Source organism: Myotis yumanensis, unplaced genomic scaffold (genome assembly GCF_028538775.1).
Source record: "Myotis yumanensis isolate MYYU_CA2020_CCGP unplaced genomic scaffold, mMyoYum1.0.hap1 SCAF_7, whole genome shotgun sequence".
NCBI classification, from domain to species: Eukaryota; Metazoa; Chordata; class Mammalia; order Chiroptera; family Vespertilionidae; genus Myotis; species Myotis yumanensis.
This window is the reverse complement of record NW_027223758.1, coordinates 18,063,528-18,088,830: the sequence shown is the minus strand read 5'-3', so window position 1 is coordinate 18,088,830 and position 25,303 is coordinate 18,063,528. Positions and strand designations below refer to the sequence as shown.

Sequence of the window (25,303 nt, the reverse complement as noted above, 5' to 3'; positions counted from 1 at the left end):
GGAGAGTGGTACCCGCAGGAACCGTAGGCGTCCGAGAACACGCCTTCTCAGAGGTTGGAAAATGCTAAAAAGTGGTGTCTCAACGCAGAATGAGGAAAGGAAGCTCGTTCACCCGACAGGCATTGACATTCTGGAAGCAAGAATAAGAGGATGTAGGGGGGAAATGGTTAAAAAAAAAAAAAGAATAAGAGGATGTAGCGGCGCCCGTGAGTGAGGCGAAGCAGGCGCGGCGTGGTCACCTCAAGTCGACAGACAAGGAAGGACCGGCTGCGACACGAGGAAGAAGGCCCATCGCCTGGGCACCGCTGTTTGCCAGGTAGCTACGCGTTTCTCACCCGGCTGGTGTAGGAACCGCGTCCTCATGGCTGAGGTGAAGGTGAAGCTGCAGCCGCCCGACGCGGATCCAGTAGAAATAGAAAACAGGTAACTCAGTGGGTGAGGAACAAAGGCATTGGCGCAACCAGGGCATATGCCCTAACCAGGAATCCATGCCTCGGTCCCCGGCGGGTCATTTGGGCAGCCGGACCCTTTCTCCGCGGACCGTCGGGAGATACCGGACAAGTTCAGTGAGCACGCAGGGAGGGGGTTGCCGGGTTTGGATCCCCTTCCCACCCCCGGAGAACAAAACTCTTATGAAATTCCAAAGGAGTTCGACAGTTTGCAACTTTGTGTAGCTGTCCTGATGCTGTTGGGGAAGTTGTGATGATGCACTACCTCCCTGTGTGAAAGTGATCGACGCTCAGAGAAGAGATGGCGTTTTTACCTGCAGTGGTTCTCAACCTTCTGGCCCTTTACAATTTCTCATGTTGTGACCCAACCATAAAATTATTTTCGTTGCTACTTCATAACTGTAATGTTGCTACTGTTATGAATAGTAATGTAAATATCTGATATGCAGGATGGTCTTAGGCGACCCCTGTGAAAGGGTCGTTCGACCGCCAAAGGGATCGCGACCCACAGGTTGAGAACCGCTGAAAGGGCTCTAGGATGCAAGTTCTGATCCAAAGTGGCTCTTGTCGCTGTGGGAACTCCCACGACTGGACGTGTGGGCGAAATTAGGGTGCAGTTTGTGATTACAAAGCAACATTAAACCACAAATGGTTTCGGTGCGGAATTTAAGTCAAGATTATTGTGGGGCACCTAAAGCCTCTCAATTTTGTAATTCCCTAGCAGCGCACTACTATTGTTAGATTGCCACATAGTTTTTTTTTTTTTTTTTTTTTTTTTTTAAATATATTTTATTGATTTTTTACAGAGAGGAAGGGAGAGAGATAGAGAGTTAGAAACATCGATGAGAGAAACATCGATCAGCTGCCTCCTGCACATCCCCCACCGGGGATGTGCCCGAAACCCAGGTACATGCCCTTGACCGGAATCGAACCTGGGACCCTTCAGTCCGCAGGCCGACGCTCTATCCACTGAGCCAAACCGGTTTCGGCAAGTTTTTAAAGAACCCAATTTTCTCAAGCTATTATGAATAACATACGAGGATCCCATGACAGTGTGAATATTTGGGCTTATTTCTGTTGGGTAGGGATAATTCCCAAAACGCCCCAGTTGTGGTGAATTGTCATAAATGTTGGCTTCCCACCAGAAATACCTGATTTGTGTCCTGCTTTCAGACTTATGGCTGCCCAATACACTGTATCCTAACTTTGTGTACTTGCATCTGAGAAAATTGAAGTTGCAGCATTGATATTTTTTTCTGTGTTTTCATTAGACTTTTGTTCTAGTTTAGAATTCATATTAGTGAGAAAAAAGTTCTCTTTAAATAATAATGCAAACATGTATTTTGAAAGCTTTGATTCAGAACCATATAGAAACCCAGACTGTCTGCTAAATGTGAAGACACCACAATTTCAATTTTTTCTGCTAGTTTCCCCCCCACTAAAAATAAAAAATGATATCATTAATGCCTTTGTTCCTAGGATTATAGAATTATGTCACCAGTTCCCTCATGGAATCACAGACCAAGTAATTCAAAATGAAATGCCTCATATAGAAGCTCAGCAGCGGGCAGTGGCAATCAATAGACTGTTGTCTATGGTAAGGTGAATCCAGCTAGTTAATGTAATTACATTTTTAAGTTAACATTGTCATTGCTTCCTATTATTACTCATAAAAACATTGGAAGAGCCTGGCCGGTATGGCTCAGTAGTTGAGCATCAACCTCTGAACCAGGAGGTCACAGTTCAATTCCCAGTCGGGGCACATGTCCAGGTTGTGGGCTCAATCTCCAGTGTGGGGCATGCAAGAGGCAGCCAGTGGATGAGTCTCCCACATCATTGATGTTTCTATCTCTTTCCCTCCCTTCCTCTCTGAAATCAGTAAATTTAAAAAATAAAACAAAAAATAAAAGCACAGTTATTTTAAAAAAAACATTGGAAGGTATGTTAGGTTGTGACTGATAAGATTCTAAACCAGGAAACAGCTCAGACTGCTTTATTTGTTAACCTAATTGCCATTAAGATACATAAAGGCACATAGGCATAGTTTCTTCTGACCTTCTGTTTGCTTCCTACTCCTGGTGTTGGCCATTCCCTATGAAACACATCCCCCTGATTTTTCTGTGAATCATCACAGAGCCAACTCATTAAGGTATCACTCTCCACAATCTCACCCTGAGCATTTCAAGAGGCAGGAATGAGTCCAGTTAAATGTCACCAGTGCTGGGCCTCAGCTCCCAGTGATAGCAGTGGGTTTTTTTCAGTGAAGCCCTACCTATTCGTACCTTTTCTGTTTTCCTGGAGCCCTAATGTCATTCTCTACTGTCCTAGTGGTACCCCATGTTCTAAATCTACCTGTTTCTCCTTCCTTTCCCCTATCATCAAAATTCCCATGTCCTGAGAGCATTTCAGTTGGTCTTAATAGCAATTAGGTAAAATATTTCTATACTAAGTAATCATCTGAAGGCTGGTTTGCTTTTTTAAAAATTATTATTACTGATTTTTTTTTTTTTTAGAGGGAGGAAGGGAGAAAGAGAGAGAAACATCAATATGTTGTTCCACTTACTGATGCATTCATTGGTTGTTTCTTGTACGTATGTGGTTTATCAGGACGACACTCTAACTAACTGAGCTACCTGGCCAGGGCTAAGGCTGATTTGCTTTTTTAAATCTACCAGCTTTGTTGGATTTCTAAGGGCTCTGGATATGGAGATTTGAGGACAAGTAAACTTTCTGTTAAAATGTTCCCTTCAGCCCTAACTGGTTTGGCTCAGTGAATAGAGCATCAGCCTGCGGACTGAAAGGTCCCAGGTTTGATTCTGGTCAAGGGCATGTACCTTGGTTGCGGGCACATCCCCAGTGGGGGGTGTGTAAGACTCAGCTCTGCTGTTGTCTCCAGGAAGCCTCCCTGAATCCCACATTGGGCCATAGCTTCTTCTCTGAGAGCCCATCCCACCCATTACTTACCTCTATCTTAACGCCAACCAGATGGTAGTGCAGTTAGGTGTATGATTCGCTTTTAGAATTCATGTTCGTACCCACAAACAACAATCATAGTACTGGTTCATTAAATGTTCATAGATTGAGTTAAATGACTGAATGGAACCTCTAAATTGAGCTTTGTGGTTCAGATTTGCCACTTAGTGGGGTCTGGGGAGGGAGGGTATTACTGTTCAGCCGTATGTAAACCCATGTCCAAATCATGGGTCTGCCCAGTCTTAACATGGAAATGGGGGCTCTCTTAGCCACGTCTTCCCCGAACTGCCAGAAGCCCAGTGGTACAGCCATCGGGGTGCTCCTAAGTTTAGATCCAAGGACATTTAGAAGTATGTTAAGACATGCTTTATTTTACTTTTGACTTGTTACAGAAAAACAAAACTGCAGGTCTTTTATTCATTGGTTAACTCTTCTGCCTAATTTTCATGTAACACAAATCGAAATCACACATATCAGTAAATGTCACTATTAACTTTGTAAAGTTTAATCATCGTGTTAAAAAATGTTTTTACATGTTAGTTTCTATTTGAACTTTATATTATGTAAATTATATTTTATTTATATTATACTTATTTACATTTATTGAATTTGTTTTAGTTTGAATCACAATTTATTGAGGACAAGTGAACTTTCTGTTAAAATGTTCTAAAGATGCTTGTTTATAATTCTTTTTTTTTTTTAAATATATTTTATTGATTTTTTACAGAGAGGAAGGGAGAGAGATAGAGAGTTAGAAACATCGATGAGAGAGAAACATCGATCAGCCACCCCCTGCATATCTCCCCACTGGGGAATGTGCCCGCAACCCAGGTACATGCCCTTGACCGGAATCGAACTTGGGACGTTTCAGTCCGCAGGCCGACGCTCTATCCACTGAGCCAAACCGGTTTTGGCTATAATTCTTTATACATTGATTATATAACCAAGCCAGGATCTAGCATATAAGTAATTGTTAGATATTAATATTTTAGAAAATGATGAGATAAAGAGCTAAATTTTAAAAAATGCACTGTATGTGATAGGGGAAAACTTAAATCTCAAGTTAAGAACTGACAAATAACTATGGGAGGTAGGACATTTAGTCTGTGTAAAATATTAAAGAATGCATTAGCATTTGTCATTAGATTTGATGTATCTCCAAAGTAATTCACTGCTATTTCCTATCTTTAAAAATTTTAGGGTCAGTTGGATCTCTTAAGGAGCAATACAGGCCTTCTGTATAGAATAAAGGATTCTCAGAATGCTGGGTAAGCACATAATCATATCATTTTAAGAAAACTTTGATTATTACCAAAGTAATACATGTTTTTGGAAGAAAGCCAATACAGAATTGCCTAATGTAAACCTCTTGCATATCATCCCTGCCTCCTATCATGAGTTCCATTTCCTGGAAATAACTGCTTATAATAATTTGGTAAATATTTTTTCTTCTAGATATATAAATACATATAGATGATTATATATTTATATATAATCTCTCTTTTTTTCTTTTTTTAACAAAAATGGGATCATTCTATTCATACTGTCTTGCAACTTGTTTTTTTCACTTACTCTGTCTTGGACATCTTTTCATTATGGTACATACAGCCCTGTCTCATTCTTTTTAAGGTAAGTCTTTATTTTGGTAAATAAGTCAATGTGATGGCCTTGTCTGCTAATTCATTGAAGTAGTCATGTAGATTATTAGATTATCCTGTACGTCTTTGCCTTCTTAATTCTACTTTATTCCCCTGCAGTAAAATGAAGGGATCAGATAACCAAGAAAAACTAGTATATCAGATCATAGAGGATGCAGGAAATAAAGGTAAGCGTGTGAAGGAAGAAGGAGAAAAAACATTGACTTTGGACCAGATATAGGGACTGAGATTCTTCCCGGGGAATGGATCAGTGTCTGTGCTGCTACTTATGTAAAAAGGAGAGGAAAATAATATACTTCTATACGGGGGGCTTGGGAGGGGAGAGGAAGTCGGTTTACAATTGTGAGTATGCGAAACGGTGTATTCTTTTTTTTTTTTTTTTAATATATTTTATTGATTTTTCACAGAGAGGAAGAGAGGAATAGAGAGTTAGAAACATCGATGAGAGAGAAACATCGATCAGCTGCCTCCTTCACACCCCCTATTGGGGATGTGCCCCCAACCAAGGTACATGCCCTTGACTGGAATCGAACCTGGGACCCTTGAGTCCGCAGGCCGATGCTCTATCCACTGAGCCAAACCAGTTAGGGCAAAACGGTGTATTCTTGTATTGTTTATTAATTATTGTATTATTTTCCATATGAACAACTGTAAACCTACTTTTGGTTCACACTAGGATTCTAAGAAATTTCTATAGAAACTAGAACATATAACATATATTGTTTTAATATTTTTGTTACTTTATGTGAGATTCTTGCCTCTATGACACTTAATTTTTCCTATAGCTATGCCCTAGCAATATATAGATACCTATTTTGCTGGTTTTGGTATGAGATATAAGCAATGGGATTATAAACATAAATCCTATAGTTTTCAACTTATTTTACTTTACTTTCTTATAGGAATATGGAGCAGAGACATCCGGTATAAAAGTAATTTGCCATTAACAGAAATTAACAAAATTTTAAAGAATTTGGAAAGTAAAAAGCTTATCAAAGCTGTTAAGTCTGTAGCAGTGAGTAATTTTCTCTTTTCTTCCAAATGTTTATTATATATATTGCTCCAACTATATTTCAGGTTTTTATTGTTCTTTAAGCTGTGTTGTGATTTAAAACAACTGATCAAAACAAGATTTTTTAAAAATTTAGCTCATAATTGGTTTGGAGATGCTACTTAGATATGTAACTTCTTACCCACTCAAAAATCTAAAGCTAATTTACTCTATTCAGGAGAGAATTTTTGGAATCTTGAACATTTTTCCTGGATTTTGTGATGTGTAAGAATTTACTTCATCCTGGTATATTAGATTACTCATTGAACAAATATCTACATGTGCTTGCTATGTGTCAGGCACTGTTCTGGGTGCTTGCAATACATTAGTGAATAAGTCAGAGAAAGATCTCTGCCTTGGTGGATCATCTCTTCTAGCACATAGTGTTTCTCCTCCTCATCTCACCCTACACATCACATCCTTCAGGGGCTCTATGCTCCAGAGCTGTGTCCACCAGGGACATCTGCTGCTGACCTCACTGATTTTAGTATCAGAGGAGCCAAAATTCCCCTATATTAAAGTTTGCTTGAACACAAATTTCAACATATAAGAATTTAATATTCATGCAAATTGATGCAGGCACTATGGAAAACACTAGAGAGGTTCCTCTAAAAATTAAAAAATGGAACTGCCTTATGATCCAGCAATTCTACTTCTGGATATATATCCGAAGAAACCAAAAACACTAATTCAAAAGAATATATGCACCCCTATGCTCATTGCATTATTCACAATAGCAAAGATATGGAAGCAACCTAGGTAGACAAGTGGATAAAAAAACAGCGGTAGCCCTGACCGGTTTGGCTCAGTGGATGGAGCATCGGCCTGCGGACCCAAGGGTCCCAGGTTCGGTTCCGGTCAAGGGCATGTACCTTGGTTGCGGGCACATACCCAGTGGGCTGTGTTCAGGAGGCGGCTGATCGTTGTTTCTCTCTCATCAATGTTTCTCACTCTCTATCCCTCTCCCTTCCTCTCTGTAAAAAATCAATAAAATATATTAAAAAACTAAAAACAAAAAAACAATGGTAATATATATAATGGAATATTAGCCATTATAAGAATAGAATCTTACCATTTGGGACAGACCTAGAGAGTATTATGCTAAGTGAAAGAAGTCAGATAAAGACAAATATATGATTGTACTTATATGTGGAATCTAAAGAACAAAATATGTTAAAAAAAATAAAGAACAAAATACATGAATAAATAAAACTGAAACGGACTCACAGATACAGAGAACAAATTGATGGTTGCTAGAGGGGAGGGAGTTTGGGGGACTGGGTGAAAAGGAAAAGGGATTAAGAAGAACAGATTGATAGTTACAAAATAATCACAGAAATGTAAAGTATAGTATAGGGCCGTGGTTGGCAAACCGCGGCTCGCGAGCCACATGCGGCTCTTTGGCCTCTTCAGTGTGGCTCTTCCAAAAAATACCACGTGCGAGCGCGCACATACAATGCGATTGAAACTTCGTGGCCCATGTGCAGAAGTCTGTATTTTGTGCAAGAGCCACACTGAAGGGGCCAAAGAGCCGCATGTGCCTTGCGAGCGTGGTTTGCCGAGCCGCAGTTTGCCAACCACTGGTATAGGGAATATAGTCAATAATGTAATAACTATGTATGATGCCAGGTGGGTACTTGAAATATCAGGGGATCACTTGTAGGGTATATGATTATCTAACCACAAGGCTGTACACCTGAAACAAATATAAAATAATATTGAATGTCAACTGTAATTGAAAAATTAAATAAAATAAAAAAACATCAGGTGAATAAAAAACATCAGGCCAAAGAAAAATGATTTGATATTCATTTGATTTTATTTATCAATGATATTTATGTCATACCACTCCCTAAGTTAGAATATTATTTCTGTTTCACATTTTTAATAGGTAAGTTCCAGTATATACAGAAGTAAAGAAAATAATATAATGAATCCCCACATACCCATCTCCTAGCCTAGCTTCATTTCTACAATTCTCCTATATCTTTATTTTTAATAGCTTTATTGAGATATTTACATATTACAAAATTAATTCTCTTAAAGGGTATGATTCATTGGGTTTTAGTGTACTCACAGGATTGTGCAGCCATCACACTCTTCTAATTTTAAAACATTTTCCTCACCCCAACATGTGACCCCACTAGCAGTCACTCCCCAACCTCCTTGTCCCAAGGCCCTGACAACCAGTAATGTATGTTCTATCTCTATAGATTTGCCTTTTCTGGACATTTCCTATAAATGGAATCATATGTGTGGTTTTTTGGGTCTGGCTTCTTTCACTCAGCATGATATTTTCAAGGTTGCAAACCAAGTAGTATAAATATTCCTAAGTCCATACCGGTAGACGTTTGAATAAATAAATGGGACAGATCAGACAAATCCACACAGAAGAATTCCAAATTTATATAGACACTCCACCCTAAAGAGAGTAGAGCATAATTCCTAATCCTTAATTGTGGGTGGTGCATGGTAACTTTCTTCCAAGGAAAGGGCAGGGGAAAAAGTAACTACAGTGTACCTTTAGCCAGGTGATTAAGGTTAATGTCAACACTGATAAGTCATATTGAGGACAGTCATCACTTGGTGACAATCAGATACCCTTGATATGATGTGATAAGAAGGTCATTTGATCTCTGTGATCTTTCTTCCAGTCTAATCATCAGAAAAACATCAGACCAAATCCCAGTTAAGGGCATCCTACAGAATACCTGACCAGTAATTCTCAAGACTGGCAAGTTCATCAATAGTAACACTTAAGCCGAAACCGGTTTGGCTCAGTGGATAGAGCGTCGGCCTGTGGACTGAAGGGTCCCGGGTTCGATTCCGGTCAAGGGCATGTGCCTTGGTTGCGGGCACATCCCCAGTGGGAGATGTGCAGGAGGTGGCTGATCGATGTTTCTCTCTCATCGATGTTTCTGGCTCTCTATCTCTCTCCCTTCCTCTCTGAAAAAATCAATAAAATACATTTTTTTAAAAAAATAATAATAATAATAACACTTAAAAATTGTCACAACTAAAATTTGCCTCAGAAGACATGACAACTAAATCTAATGTGGTATCTTGGGGAGAAAAATGGACCAGAAAAAATGACATTATGGAAAAACTAAGGAAATATGAACAAAGTGTAGATTTTAGTTCATAATAATATATCAATATTGGTTCATTGTAACAAATGTACCCTATTAATGTAAGATGCTAATAATAGGGAAAACTTCACAAGGTAAATGGAATTCTATTACCATTTTCACAATAATTCTGTGAATCTAAAACTCTAAAATACAATGTTTTGAGCTTTTTCACATCTTAGTTTTGGGAGATTGTTAGCTTATAAGCACATCTTCTGTGCATGCTTTTTCCTAGGCCTCAAAGAAAAAGGTGTATATGCTCTATAACCTGCAGCCTGACCGGTCTGTGACTGGTGGAGCCTGGTACAGTGACCAGGATTTTGAATCTGAATTTGTAGAGGTGCTTAACCAACAGTGTTTTAAGTTCCTACAAACCAAGGTAAGGCATAATTGAGTAAACAATCATTTCTTTTTAAGTTCCTTCATAATGTTTAATTTTGTAGGTCTTGTTTTATAGGCATTAAATTGGTAATTTTTACTAAACAAAATATGTTCTGTTGATTTCACTTTGTATAAATTGTATTCAGAAAACAGTAGTGTTCTTGCTGAGATTTATGTGTCTATCCTTACAGGCAGAAACAGCCCGAGAAAGCAAACAGAATCCAATGATACAAAGAAATAGTTCATTTGCTTCATCACACGAAGTATGGAAATATATCTGTGAATTGGGGATCAGTAAGGTCAGAACTCGGTTTCTAATTTTAATCTTATTTTTAAAAACTTATTTATCATAGTGGTATAGTTTACAGTATATGCCAAACATATTTGACCCATACCCTTTTTTCAGGTGATAACCTGTGAATATTCTGCAGAACACACTTTGAGAAAGTACTATCCTGAGCCTGTTAGGCAAAGTTGGTCATTGCCATTGGCATTGTCGGAACTGTGTGTATTTGGGCTTGGGAGATAGAGCAGCAGAGCAGAGCCTGGTAGTACACTTCACTTTCAGAAGTTTGTTCTGACTTTCTCAGGCACATTTCAATATATGTGCCAAACAGTCATCACATCAGCTGTCATTTATTGGTATTTTCCTTCTTATGAGATATATGGTAGGATTGGCATATTTTTTGAAGACCTTTACATAAGTCCTATACATAAGGAAACTGTGCTGAATGCTTTTCATGATCAAAGAAGAAATTGAAGTGAACATTTGGACAAGTCATTTTTCATTTCCCAGATTTTTCACTTATAAAAAAACTAGTGATTTTGACTAAAGACTGTTCTATGTCTAAAGTACTTTCTGCTCAAGCATTTTATAAATCTCCATCCAGTTCTTGCCAAACTTGACTTTATAAGACTTCTAGGTATGACATTAAAGAGCAAAGATATCAAACTCAGTTTGAGGTAAGATTTCTGTCCCTAGCATTTGAGTGGTTTGTGCTAACTTGGATCATTGTTCAGCCTCTTTGTGTTTTCGATGACTTGTTTTTAACTCCCTCCAAAAGAATGTGTCTTTGTCCTTTTTGTTTCATTTTTAATATATCCCCTTTACAGGTAGAGTTGTCCATGGAGGACATTGAAACCATCTTGAATACACTCATATATGATGGGAAAGTGGAGATGACTATCATCGCTGCAAAGGAAGGCACAGTTGGCAGTGTAGACGGACACATGAAACTGTATAGAGCAGTCAATCCAATCATCCCACCTACAGGCTTGGTCCGGGCCCCCTGTGGACTCTGCCCGGTGAGTTCAAGAGGCTTCACGTTACACTTGACTACCTCCAAGTGCAAATGCCACATAACGTACCAGCAAGCACACCCCAGTTCTCTGACTCTCAGGGTTGACCAAGAATTACTCAAACCTCCATGTAATCTTGATATTTAATGAACAAATCATTGCCTTACATAAGAGATCTGTGTTTTCTGCTCTTAGCCCTAAAATGGACAATTTTTGACAACTATTAATCATTTAACCTAAGTAGTGTGAGAGATGAGATTTGCTGAGAACGTACCATAGTCAGACGTGTTTTTGAAGATTTATGTGATTTCATTTAATCCTCCTTATGTCCCTTTGAGCTACTGGTGTTATTTTCCCTTAAGTAGGAGGGAACTTAGGCTAAGAAAGACCTAAGAGCATGTAGCTTAGAAGTAACAACCAGGATTCAAACTCAGAGGTAATGTTCTGTCCCCTGCAATATGCCCAAGTACTGTTCATTCATTCATTCCCATATAGTTTATGAGTGCCAATTGTGTGCTATAGAGACTGCTCCAGCCCTCATCGCATTTATATTCATGGGCTGCTAGTCTGTGTTTTATTTCATTACTAGAGGCCCAATGCATGAAATTCGTGCGAGAGTAGGCCTTCCTTCCCCTGGCTGCTGGCGCCGGCTTCCCTCTGGTACTCAAGACCCAGGCTTCCCTCTGGCCACTGGCAGGCACCCGGGACCCAGGCTTCCCTTGCAGCCCCAGCTTCATCTGGAAGGACATCTGGTCTAATTAGCATATTATGCTTTTATTATTATAGATACTGGCCCTTTTCTATATATCTAAGCATTCTATGCCATGGTTTCAGTTACTAGAAAAAAGGCTAGCATATTGGAAATTCTATTCGGCACCCTTCACAAAAAGTAGCTAAACAGGAAACATTTGGTTAGTCAAAACTAAGTCATTCCTATGTATAGATTTCCCTTGTATTCCTGTGGTACCCGCTGATAGCCTTTTCCCCAGTGGGCAGGTGAACATGGTCATCTTAATGCTGTAGTAAAAGGTTTCCCATTAAGTAACTTTATGATCACAGAGCAGGCCTAATTACAGTGTGTCCTTAAATACAGACCTAATCTCCTTCAATATGAAAGTTTTGTTTTTAATAGTGCTTTAAGTAAATGGTTGGGTCTTGGATAGTTCGTTAATAGAAATTTGAGTTATAGTTGACACTTAATTTTACTTTATAATAATTTTTTTAAAACTTCAGTTTGAATATAAACATTTTTCTGTTTTAAAGGTTTTTGACGACTGCCATGAAGGTGGTGAGATTTCACCATCTAACTGTATTTACATGACAGAATGGCTTGAATTTTAATAGAGTGCTAGGAACTTTATCACATCTTTCAAATGAAGTTACTTTGGGAGCAAGTAATTTAACTCATGATGGAACATCAAATTCCCTTGAAAGCAAACTTCACAATAATGGATACAGACTTACTGCTATGAAAATATATTTTTTAAACCTATGAAGACTATATTTATATTGGTAGAATAGCCACCAGAATATGAAGCAGGTAAGTGAAATCCATTCTTTAATAAAATACTTTGAAGTTCTGGAGGACAACATCTGAAGCTTTCAAGACTTGACTGTCCAAGAAAAAAGAAGCCAACAAATGCATATTTACCAATGGATAATGGCTAGAGCCTAAAAATGCTTGTTTTGAAGCTATTTATTAAGGTCTTCATTGGAGATTGTTTATATCTGGTTCAGTATCACCATTTCTGTTTTCTCAATGGTTCCACTGAGAAGAAATTAAAACAGGAAAGGCAGGAGTAGCAGACCAGTCTGTGCAAACTTGGGGCGTGAATGGAGAGGATAGTTGGAACATCCTTTTCCACATTCTGTTCCTTTTTATGTCAGATATTCTTGCCCTAGCTGGTTTGGCTCAAGTGGATAGAGTGTGGGCCTGCGGACTGAAGGGTCCCAGGTTCAATTCTGGTCAAGGGCACATGGCTGGGTTGCAGGCTCAATCCCCACTAGGGGGTGTGCAGGAGGTAGCTGATTAATGATTCTCTCTCATCATTGATGTTTCTATCTCTTCCTCCCTGAAATCAATAAAAATATTTTTTTAAAAAAAGAAAGGTTCTGCCCTGACCGGTTTGGCTCAGTGGATAGATCGTCGGCCTGCGGACTGAAAGGTCTCAGGTTCGATTCCGGTCAAGGGCATGTACCTTGGTTGTGGGCACATCCCCAGTAGGGGGTGTGCAGGAAGCAGCTGATCGATGTTTCTCTTTCATCGATGTTTCTAACCCTCTCCCTTCCTCTCTGTAAAAAACCAATAAAATATATTTAAGAAAAAAAAAGAAATATTCTTTTGGAGGATTATGCCACTGCATTTACCTCAAACCTAAATGATGACTATTGTCAAGGATGTTTTCAGTCCATAAATATTATTCTCATCCAAAGGATTTTTTTCTCTAGACCTTCTTTGTTAAAGTCTTACAAGTTCACTCTGTGGCTAAGTTGTATTATTTAATAGAATTTTTCCTATATTCTTATTATTTAAGTAACATTAAAACTAAAAATAATCCATTGCCCTGCACTCACACTTTATTTTGGGAAGGGGTACCATTCTTCTTGTTTCTTTTCCTTATTCTGTTCTAAAACTCATGTCTAAACTGAGCAGAAAGCCATTATCATTGTCCTTAGTTCTAATAGCACTTTCAGTTCCATTCTTTAGACATAGAAAATACTAGCTTACTAGTATTCGATGTGTTGCACAGATGTTAGCTGGAGGGCTTTTTAGGTTCTCAGCTGTTGTATTTTCCCTTTTAACTCCATTTAAAAGTTTCTGTGTTGCCCTGGGGGCAGTGTAAGTTGGTTGAACATCACCCCATACACAGAGAGGTCACCAGTTCAATTTCCAGTAAGGGCACAGGCCCAGGTTGCAGGCTTGTTCCCCGGGGGGGGGGGGGTGCTGATTGATGGCTCTCATCTATGTTTCTCCCTCTCCCTTTCTAAAAGCAATAAAAACATAAACGTGCCTGGCCTGTGTGACCCAGTGTTTGAGTGTCAACCTAAAGGTCACAGTTTGATTCCCAGTCAGGGCACATGCCCAGGTTGCGGGTTCAATCCCCAGTCGGGAGCATGCTGGAGACATCATTGATGTTTCCATCTCTCTCCCTTCCTCTCTAAAATCAATAAAAATATATTTTATAAAAAAGTTTCTGTGTCTAGGCCAATAGTGTGATACCAAAGGAAAGGAATTCAGGCTCAGCTACTCCTGAGGCCTGAGTTCAAACACCAGTTTGGAGATACTCTTAAGTCAGGGGTGGGGAACATCCAGCAAGAGGGCTGTATAAGGTCCACAAAACCATTTGGTCTGGCCCTACCAAAGCAATTATGGGGAGGACTCGAAATTCAATAAATCTAGGAGTGTAAATTTATCAACAAATTTATATTAAGTGAATGATGTTATAAATATTCATATGGCCCTTAGCAAAAAAAAAGGTTCCCCAGTCCTGCTAAGTGGACAACCAGAAGAGTTATTTTGAAATAAATGGGATTAGTAAAATAAATTCAGTTCATTAACCAATTTTTAAGAATCAAATTCTGTGGCCACTATACAGAATTAGCATTTGATGACACTAGCTCTTTGAAACAAATATCACTTTCAGTATTGGATATATATAAGATAGAATCTGGGAGCCTGTAAACTACAGGTTTCTCTTCTATCCCCAGTGAGAGTTGGAATGGTAATATCTGTCCTTCCTGGGACCTGGCCTATCACAGAGGCATAGTCTTATTTAATAAGCAAACTGAACTTAGAGGAGAATTAGCATTGGAGAGCAGGAACCAGTTATAAATATAGACTTTGCATTATGTCTTGATTTTTTTTTTTCCAAAGATTTATTTTTAAAGCTTACAATCAATGGCTAAAACATAAAAGTATCCATTGCCTCACTAGAATAAAGATTCTCTTTAAACATTTTTTTCATAGCATGTTTTAAATTCTGAAAATTAACCGAAGGAGAAAAGAGACAATTTAAAAATACAGCACCTTCAATGACAAATGTATCTTTATGTACAGGAGTAAACTTTGACCAAAACAAATAGTGGGGCTCTAGACTCAAGACAACACCAAAACAAGTTGTGAGTGAAGTACTAATCCTTACAGTTGATTTTCATTTAATATAAGGTATTTTGCTCACCTGAGAATAGATATTCCCTGGAGTCTGGCAAGGCCTTGCTATGGTTAATAATGAGCTACTAGTATATAGTCAAACATGAGAATCTATGACTTGATGGCTTATTGATGTTTCTCATCGATCTTTCTCCCTCTCCCTCTCTAAAATCAATAAAAACATAAAATAAAAAAGTTTCTGCCCAGCATGCCTGACTCAGTGTTTTGAGTGTCGACCTATGAACCAGGGGGTCACGGTTTGATTCCCAGTCAGGGCACATGCCCGGGTTGCGGACTTAAACGAATAGTTTATGTGGGATTCTTCCATGAAGCTTCTCTGATCTTAGTTTGGTGAGTAAGTTTTATGGAGCCATGATTTTTATGATAACCAACTAAGCAAACTAGTTAAGTAATTTCAAGTTGAGTCATATTAGATGGTGGGTCAGGGAAGAATATAAAATACATGCCCTAGACTCCAGTGCTGTCCAGTTGTACTTTCTATAATTGTTTGAGGCAACATTTAGGGATCGTAATAGGCAAAAATTGTTGAGAAATGAAAAGGTTAAATTATATATATATCATGATCAGAAGAAAAATGGGAAATGAAAGAGATATAAAGAACCATGGGAGTTAAAAAGTAGAACTCTACAGAATAAAAACTTGAGGAATGGAAGGATTATTTTAAAAAATAAGACTAACAAAATCCAAATTGTTTACATGATTTTATCTTTTGACATTATGTTCATTTCTCAGGCTTTATAGGGAATCTTTTAAGGCACCTGGCTAAATTAATAATTATGACAGAGGCCACAAATGGATGGCTTGGACTTTTGTGTGTGTTGCACTGTTTGTAAATTTTTTATTTACACTGTACTTGCCAACTAATCCATATGTACATATGGATTATATATATATATATATATATATGCATATATATATTCCCTAAATATAAAAATCATTGTATAAAGTTTTTTCCTCAAAAAAATCAGAAATTTGGCCACACCTTGCCACATTCCCACATGACATGAGTTCTCCACATAGCCCTTATCCTCCCAACTGTGGTCTTACACAAATAAAATTGACTTCTCATACTCCCTGCCTAACCCTTGCAGATCCCTGCCTCATAGCATCCTTATATTTCATTGTCTCTCAACCTGTTTGAAGGACGGAGGGTTGGGAGGTAAGGTGTCAAGGGTGAAGGCCCTAGTCTGGGTTTAATATCTTGGGCCAGCTCAAAACAGCAGCTAGTGTTTTGAGCTCTAAGCCAACACTCTAGACCTTTAGTCATGTTTTCTTTCTCCCAACAAAACAAATTTTACTTTAAAGAGGAGGAGTACCGCGCCCGGCTAGCTCAGTCGGTAGAGCATGAGACTCTTAAAGAGGAGGAGTACAACTCTTATACATCAAATTTATTTAGTTTTCATCTGGGCTGGAAATCAGGAAACCTGGGTTCCATTTGTGTCTTACTCACTTTGGATGGTTAACGTGTCCTTAAGGTCCCTTATCATAAGGAAAATACTGCTTTAATTCATAGCAATTTGGAAAGAGATAGATTCTATGGAAAATGGAAATGCTACTTGTAACTTAGTTTGAACATTGAAACTTGTGTTTGTTTTTTAGGCATTTTTGATGATTTACCTATAATCTGATCATTGCTCTACTATATTGGTATGCAGAATAGCAGAAATCATTCTTTTTGTGCTGACTCTTTCAGCATAGACTTTACCACATCAATCAGTTCGGGAAACTCCGTCTTCTGAAAGTGGCCACGGTCAGTGAATTTGTAAAATTTGGCTTCCAAACTATCTGCCACTTCTTGTTGTTCCTTCCAGGGTAGGAAAGGATCATCAGTGGAGCCAAACTGCACAATGTGAGGGCAGTTGGCTTTGATCTTCTCCCACTGCCAGGGGCGGTTGAAGTAGCCTAAGGAGAAAAATATATATAACCTATCAGTGCCAATGGATAATTTCTATTCTAGCCATTCTGAAATAATTAGTCCAGACCGTAGCAGACACACAAAGAATCAGAACCTAAGTGGTTTTCAGATCTGTAGGGCTTGATATCATAGGTGTTAGGGCCAAAGGTGATCCTGAGTGGGGAGGGGAAAGGATTGAGAAAAGACAGACAAGGGAATGAGAGCTGGGTCTCGGTGGGATGCTGCTCCCTGATGAGGAGACAACGCCAGCACCCACAAGCTGTGTCTTTATTTTATAGCAGATGCCACGAGGCAAAGTAGGGGCGTGATCGAGTTGTTTACAGCATTCTCGTGAGTTTCAACCTCACTTAACTACATGCACCCGAACTCTATCACAAGGCACGTGAGGCCACGTGTTCGGACCATAGGTTCAAGCTTACAACCATAGCTGTTGGCTATAATTGTGCTGGGAGGGCCCTGCCCTCCAGCTGGGACTTGCACGTGGCAATGAGAGGACCCTGTCCTTTCATTAGTCTGAGTCTTGAACCTGGCCAAAACACTGTAGCCGCGCCCCACAATAGGTACTTGTGAAAGGGAAGTATGGCTCATATACAGTCAGGCCTCGGTTCAATTCTAGACCATGGATTAGAAATGGTTACAAGCTCTCAAAGTGCCAAACTTATAGCTAAAGATGGATGGTAAATATTTTTCATCTGCCGTTAGATTTGTTTAAGCCTAACCAAAAGACAACGCTGTTATATAACCTGAACAAGCAGCCCTGTGACTAGAGGACGAGCTCTTCTGGGGTTTCTGCCTTCAAACTTACCACTTGCACGCTCGTTTTCATCCCCTAAGTCTGATGTGTATGCAGACACTAATACAATCGCATACACTCGATGTGTTTCTGCATACCTGAAGAGAGAGAAATGATGTCAGCTAATATTTAGTGTTAAATCTGATCACCAAAAAGTCAGTTAACCACTTACCTCATTTGGTTTAGCTTACAAGAAGCATGTGCTATATGCTATTGGAGTTAATATGAGAAATAGTAAGGAAACTGCAGAACTACAAGCCCAATGGTTACTTGATGAGTTTCTACTCATTTTTCAAGGTAGTCAAACCTCTTCTGCAATCCTTTCCCAACACACATAAAAGCGTAATCATTTTCTTCAGTGTGTGCAATCTACCATTAGTATGCATCAGCATTACTTGATTAACACATAGATTTCCAGGCTCAGTCCTAAAGTATGATTCAAAAGGTTGGGAAGCCCGGCAGGTGTGGCTCAGTGGTTGAGGGTTGGCCTAAGAACCAGGAGGTCACGATTTGAATCCGTCAGGGCACATGCCTGGATTGCGAGTTTGGTCCCCAGTGGGGGATGTGCAAGAGACAGCCAATCAATGATTCTCTCTCATCAGTGATGTTTCTCTCTCCCTCTCCCTTTCTCTCTGAAATCAATAAAAATATATCTAAAATTTTTTAAAAGGTTGGGAACAGGGCCCAGGAATCTGCATTTTAAGGTATGCCACCTCTCCCAACCCTATTTTAAGAAATTCTGTAAATAGCAGAAATGTACCTCTTTTACCACACACTCCACAGTGCATTTGATTTTCATGACTCTAGTCACTTTAAAATTTATATAGATAGATAGATAGATAGATAGATAGATAGATAGATTTCAGAGAGGAAGGGAGAGGGAGAGAGAGAGAAACATCAATGATGAGAGAGAATAATTGATTGGCTACCTCCTACAAGCCCCACATGGGATCTAGCCCACAACTGTGGGCATGTGCCTTTGACCAGAATCGAACCTGGGACCCTTCAGTCTGCAGGCCGATGCTCTATCCACTGATCCAAACCAGCTAATGCTGAATTTTTTTTGTTTTAAAGAACATCAACAGTTTTTAAAAATTTAGGCCAGCTGTCTTGTACATTATCCCATAACCTGAATTTGCCTATTTCCTCATGATTAGACTGATGTTAGACATTTCTGGCAAGGATATACTTAGATGATGTGAATCTCCCAGGTCACCCATCAGAGTTACCTGAAGCCAATTGGTGCCATTATTGCTGAGATTAACTTTGATTACTTGCTTAAGGCAGCAATTTTCAACCATTTTTATATCATGGCACACATAAACTAATTACTAAAATTCTGTGGCACAAACAAAAAATATACTTTTTGCCAATCTGACAAAAAAACGTCATTTTGATCCATTCTCATCTGATGGTTATTATGTTGGCTGTTTTGTGTTTTGTTTTGTTCTTATCTGACAGTCTCAGGAAAAAGAGGTCGGTGCCCCTAACTAGTCAGGTATTGCATGTTTCAAAAATTCTTGTGGCACACCAGTGTGCCTGCTGTGGCATGCAAGTTGGTAATTGCTGGCTTAAGGGTGACATCCATCAAATCCTTCCATTGTAAAGACATTATTTCCTGCCCTAGCCTGCTTGGCTCAGTGGATAGAGTGTCAGCCTGTGGACTGAAGGGTCTCGGGTTTGATTCCGGTCAAGGGCATATGCCTGGGTTGCGCGCTTGGTCCCCAGTAGGGGGCATGCAGGAGGCAGCTGATCAATGATTATCTCTCATCATTGATTTTTCTATCTCTCCCTCTACCTTCCTCTCTGAAATCAATAAAAATATATTTTTTTAAAAGAAATTATTTCCCTTTTGTGATTAACAAGTAATGTGTGGGGATGGTCCTCTGGGACTCTGTCAATCCTCTACAATCCCCCATGGTTTTGGTATCTATTTTTCTCTGTCTACCTTAACCCCTAGAGTGGTGGGGAGCGCGATCGCGCTCCTCCTGCAGTGTCATTGTTAGATGCTAGTAGTTCACTCTTTATTGACAGATGGCACCTAAGTGCAGATTACTTATGATGCCGAATGTTTGTAGTTCTAAAATTGACCATTGGCATTTATCTGCCTAATTTTTTACAGACACTATGATTTTATGAAGTTTACTCAGATTTTGTAGCCCTAAAGCTTCGAAATGGCATCCAGTTCTAAGTCTGCTTTTATTAGTGATGATGATATTGCTAAATATGTCAATTCTTGCTGTGAAGATGACGATTTTGTGGAAGATATTGGAGAAGGGTGTCCCTCTATTTTAACATTATATGTTTGTTCAAATTTTTTTCTACTAGTATTTTATAATACAATCAGCAAACAATATATGTAAAAGATGAAAACAAATGTAGTAAAGGTTTCCTTAAGTTTTTGAATATGTAACTTCATTCACTTGCGATTCATAATTTTTTTTCCTAAATTGCTGTAAAATCAGCAAAAATGCCTTGGCAATTTTAGCATAGTTCCTAGGATATTGGTTGGCACTCAAAGGGTTAACTTTAGAAGTTAGTTATTAGAATGTTGCTCAAAATCCTGCAATCAGTTGCAGGGATCTTTAAAAGAAGGGACACCTTTATTAGCCAATGGCTTGAGAAATATTCGGTTGGCCTTGAGGTGGTACAGATTTTAGCATAAAGAGATTTCTTCATTTTCTAGACAAGCCCTGGCAGCTTATAAACACTGACTGTACCATAATTCTATAACTCCATATTGCAAAGCATTATTATTCTTGTAGCTTTGATTAGTGTGGCTGAAAGGTTATGGAATTGGGCAAGATTCTTTTTAAAAAAATATGGAACGCTTCACGAATTTGCGTGTCATCCTTGCGCAGGGGCCATGCTAATCTTCTCTGTATCGTTCCAATTTTAGTATATGTGCTGAAGCGAGCACTGGGCAAGATTCTTTGACATGCAATTCATGTGACATCCTGAAGGACTGTTTGGGATGACACTAGATGAATAAAAACCACAATCCTTTGTCATCCAGCCTGGCAAATATGGAAGAAACCCAACCCGAACAGGCTTATTCAGCCAGCTAAGTCCCTAACCCCTAGGCCTTACAACCCTAAAGGGAGAGATGTAATGTTCTTTGGTGATCATCAGGAACATGCCCATGAATCCTAAGGACTTGGGGTTTAAGGAGAGAAGGAGTAACAGCCTCTAACCCAGGGGTGGGCAAACTTTTTGACTCGAGGGCCATAATGGGTTCTTAAACTGGACCGGAGGGCCGGAACAAAAGCATGGATGGAGTGTTTGTGTGAACTAATATAAATTCAAAGTAAACATCATTACATAAAAGGGTACGGTGTTGTTGTTTTTTTTAGTTTTATTCATTTCAAACGAGCCGTATCCGGCCCGTGGGCCGTAGTTTGCCCATGGCTGCTCTAACCGCTAACAAATATTTATTGAACACCGACCATATGCCAGACACTCTTCTAGACACTGGGGTTTTAGAGGTAGAGGGAACAAAGTCCACCCTCATTTATCTTACATTCTATTGGCAGGAGACAAGAAATAAACAGGTTATCAGATGGTGAAAAATGGTATAGATAATAAGGTATAAAGGGAATCAGAGCCAGCGAAGTGAGGTGGTTGTTTCAAGTGGAGTGATTAGAAGAGGCCTTACTGAAAGGGAATATTCGAGCAGAGCCTAAAGAGGAGGAGAAAACCAGGCTGGTATTTAGGGACAGAGTTCCAGGTAGAACAAGAGCAAGTACGGGCCTAAGGTAGGCGCACACTTAGCATGTTAAGGAACTACAATGAGGTCTGTAAACCAGGCTGGGGGTAGTGAAGGTAGAGATGACATCGGAGCTACTCAGAGCCTTGAAGGCCTAGAAGTTTTTCTGAAGGGAAGAACAGCAGCTGGGGATGGAGCCACTAACTTTTTTAAAAGATCACTGGATCCCAGTAAAAGAAAAAAAAAAGGTTTTAATCACTAACCAAACCAGGAAGCATTACGATAAATTATGTTTCCACTTTTGAAGTCAGCACTATTTCCTCTACAGTGGAAACCAAATATACACAAGGTATTTCCCAAGAAGATGGTTGGAGCCCACACAGGGTGATAATTCAACAAGGATCGCACCTCATGGCCGCGATGGCCCCGGAACTGTGGCCTATGATGATGGTCCTCTCGTCACAATGCAGCTCTGTCTCCATGAAGGGCAGCCAGATGCTCTCTCGAGCTGTAACTAAGGTTCAGGGTAAAGAAAGAGTCTGTCATTTGATAGGGACAGCCTTCATCTAATGCTGCCCGCCTTTCTAATAGATGACTACTCAGCAGTTCACCACTTTAAAACTTCAGGATCACAGTGGCAATGGAGCCATTTTAATAGAGACAGTGCATGTTGCTGTTTGAAAGAATCACATCTGTAGTTTTGTTTTTATTTTTTACCATTTTCTTATAAGAAAATACTGAGGAGATAATAAATTTTATAACTCTGAAGCTTTAAACTTTCCAACTTAAAGGACAATGTTCTCTCTCAAATTTGTACATTATTTCTTTTCAAAACAGAAATTCCTGAGACAAGTCATAGCCAAACTCAGAACAAAAGTGTCACTGTTGCCAAAACCGGTTTGGCTCAGTGGATAGAGCATCGGCCTGCAGACTGAAAGGTCCCAGGTTCGATTCCCGTCAAGGGCATGTACCTTGGTTGCGAGCACATCCCCAGTAGGAGGTGTGCAGGAGGCAGCTGATTGATGTTTCTCTCTCATCGATGTTTCTGACTCTCTATCCCTCTCCCTTCCTCTCTGTAAGAAATCAATAAAAATATATTTTTTTAAAAAAGTGTCACTGTTATATTTTTTAAATATTAGGATCTCATAAATGCTGTAAAGTTTTATCCTAACTCTGCCTCAAGTGGAACACCCATAAATTTTGCCTGGAAATAATTGTTGATTTATAGAAGGGAAAATGAAGTTGCTTGCAAAGTTGAAAATTAAATTTTACCAAGCCCGAGTATTTTTATTTTTTCCCTTTTTAAATCCTCACCTGAGGATGTTTTTATTGGTTTTAGAGAGAGAAGAAGGGGGGTGGGAGAATCATCGATCGGTAGCCTCCCATACATGCCCTGACCAGGGATTGAAGGTATGTGCCCTGACTGGGAATCCAACCTGTAACCTTTTTGGTGTACAGGATGATGCTTCAGCCAATTGAGCCACCTGGCCAGGGCCCAAGTGCTTTTCTTGGTCCTTACTAGAATTGTCTATTAAATTTTTTTTTTTTATATACCCTCCTCCCCAAACTACTTGGGATCATTCATTCTTAGGTACATATTCTCTTAGGCTGCTCTACTATGATATTCTTGTTCTCTACCAGGAAAATGCAAGATTAAAACCCAACAAGATGAGGCTATAAAAACACTTTTAATACTCACTTGGGTCAGGCATGTTTTTAGCCAAACACTGGAAACCAGGTATCTATGACATGAAGGGGGGGAAAAAGCTATAATAAACAGCTTCATTACAACTAATACTTTGCTAATAAGAAATGAGACACCTGATATGATCTTTATTCAGTAAGTGTTTGCTTATGTTATGAAATGAAGTGGGTTAAGCACTACAGGATTACATATGAATATACAATCCTTCTCAAAAACATCATGTGTCTGTTATTCTATATCTAGCCAGCTCTGTAGGTCTCTATATAGAAATACTTATATCTGTAGAGAGGGTATGATTGAATGTGTTCTAGACAGAATGACCTGGAGCCAAAGAGACTGTGTGCCAGGGAGCAGATAAAATGTGGTACAGAAGGTTGGAGATCCCATCCTCTTCGGCAGCTCCAGCCATGGTTTTCAGCCACAACCCAGGTATTTTATTCTAGAAATTTACTTCAGAGCTCTAGAGGTCAGCAACCCAGGAAGTAATCTTATTGTCTGGTTATGAAGAGAGTTAAAAAACAACAACAACAAGATGTACAAGACAACCTAGAGTAGAATGCCATTTCTATAAAGCTCACAAAGAAGCCAAATTAATATGTGTTTAAAAGATACATATAGCCCTAACCTGTTTGGCTCAGTGGATAGAGCGTTGGCCTGCAGACTGAAAGGTCCCAGGTTTGAATCCCGTCAAGGGCATGTACCTTGGTTGCGGGCACATCCCCAGTGTGAAGTGTGCAGGAGGCAGCTGATCGATGTTTCTGACTCTCTGTCCCTCTCCCTCTCCATAGAAAAATCAATAAAATATATATATTTTTTTAAAAAGATAGAGGTTGCAAAAGTACTTTAAAAAGAGGAGCAAATGAAAATAAAATCAGGATGGCAGGGAAATGGGATGGGAGCACACAGATGACTTCTATTGGTAGTGTTCTAGATTTTAGTTTGATGATGGATTCTCAGGAGGAAAAAACCATGCAGGTATCTAGAGACAGAGCGTTCCCGGTAGAACAAGAGGAAGCATGGGCATATACATTAGGATTAATAATTCACATACATGTTACACATATCCTTTGTATACATTAATTAATATTACATGTTGAATTTTAAAGAATCTGAGCCAGGGAGCAAAGGGAACAGCTATAAAACTTTATGGGAACTTCCAAATCTGAACCAGCAGCAGATACGGGGAGGGGGAGGGGACTCGGTCTCTGCAGTTCCAGGAGGTGGTGCCTTGTACTCTTGACGGCTTACCCCTCAGAGAAATCCTCCAGGGAGTTTTACCAAAGTTAAGAAGTGTAGCAAAGGGGAGAAATGAAAATACACAGGGTTTGGGGTTGAGGAGGAGTGGGGAGACACGTTCAAATTTCAGTCCTCCATCCCTTCCGCCCCTCCAGCTCCAGGCTGATTTCCCAGCGCAGCGAGGCGTCTCTTACCTGATCCAGCCTCTTCTTCACCCAGCAATACCATCCGTGGACCGCAATATCCACGCCTCCGTTCCCGGGAACAATTACCGCCTTGCAAGGAGAAGCCATGAACGCAGGTGAGCCAGAGTACCCCGGCTCCCGATCCTGCAGTGGTTAGAGCCCTAAAGTGAGCCTGCACTGCGGCATTCTGGGGATTGTAGTTCTAGGGTGCCAATAGGGTAGTTCATTCACTCTAGCCTTCCTTACCCCACAGGGCACCCAATGGATATCACCTTTTACTTTGCCTCTTACTGGCGCTCGCATTCCCTCCTCCCTCCCTTAATTAAGACAGGTTGTGACATACCCAGAATGTGTTATCTCTTTACTAGTAATATGGGTATTTCCACAGGAAAGTGTGCTTTTAGTCCCAAACATACAGAACACAGTTGAGGATTCATGGAATCCTTATCATTTTTCCTTCTGATTTCAAAATAATTCTTAGTATAATAGTCAATTTCAGCCCTGGTTGTTATTTTTTTATTACTTTAAACACGTCCTTTGAAGAGTTTCGCAGTTTGTGTTTAGAGAATATGGATAACAATAACAAACCAATTTAGAGACTAGGGAAACTGAGATATCAATGAAATGGTTTACCTATTATAATATGGCAATCC

General features: G+C 39.5%; 2 protein-coding genes and 1 non-coding gene across 5 annotated transcripts; 1 reads left to right on the top strand and 2 right to left on the bottom strand.

The window, feature by feature from the left end:
* The first annotated feature begins 49 nt into the window (after positions 1 to 49).
* On the top strand, positions 50 to 15,962 carry POLR3F (RNA polymerase III subunit F). 3 transcript variants are annotated; one of them, XM_070419855.1, is made up of 10 exons: positions 50 to 423; positions 1,929 to 2,046; positions 4,623 to 4,690; positions 5,031 to 5,051; positions 5,180 to 5,247; positions 5,983 to 6,095; positions 9,495 to 9,638; positions 9,832 to 9,939; positions 10,754 to 10,945; positions 12,203 to 15,962. In XM_070419855.1, the coding sequence occupies exons 1-10, from the start codon at positions 362 to 364 to the stop codon at positions 12,278 to 12,280; spliced, it is 972 nt and encodes a 323-aa protein (XP_070275956.1). In that variant the 5' UTR covers positions 50 to 361; the 3' UTR covers positions 12,281 to 15,962. The 3 variants fall into 3 exon arrangements, with proteins under 3 accessions (XP_070275956.1, XP_070275957.1, XP_070275955.1); XM_070419856.1 differs by lacking the exon at positions 5,031 to 5,051; XM_070419854.1 differs by lacking the exons at positions 5,031 to 5,051; positions 12,203 to 15,962 and having other exon boundaries at positions 10,754 to 11,086.
* On the bottom strand, positions 14,792 to 24,792 carry RBBP9 (RB binding protein 9, serine hydrolase). The gene is made up of 5 exons (XM_070419858.1): positions 24,660 to 24,792; positions 23,224 to 23,266; positions 21,933 to 22,038; positions 17,831 to 17,916; positions 14,792 to 17,012 (listed from the first exon to the last, which is right to left on the bottom strand). Exons 1-5 carry the CDS (start codon positions 24,756 to 24,758, stop codon positions 16,777 to 16,779), a joined length of 570 nt encoding a protein of 189 aa, XP_070275959.1. The 5' UTR covers positions 24,759 to 24,792; the 3' UTR covers positions 14,792 to 16,776.
* LOC139014829 (U6 spliceosomal RNA) lies at positions 20,635 to 20,738 on the bottom strand. The gene has a single exon (XR_011472355.1). It is a non-coding gene; the product is annotated as a U6 spliceosomal RNA (small nuclear RNA).
* Positions 24,793 to 25,303: the final 511 nt, after the last annotated feature.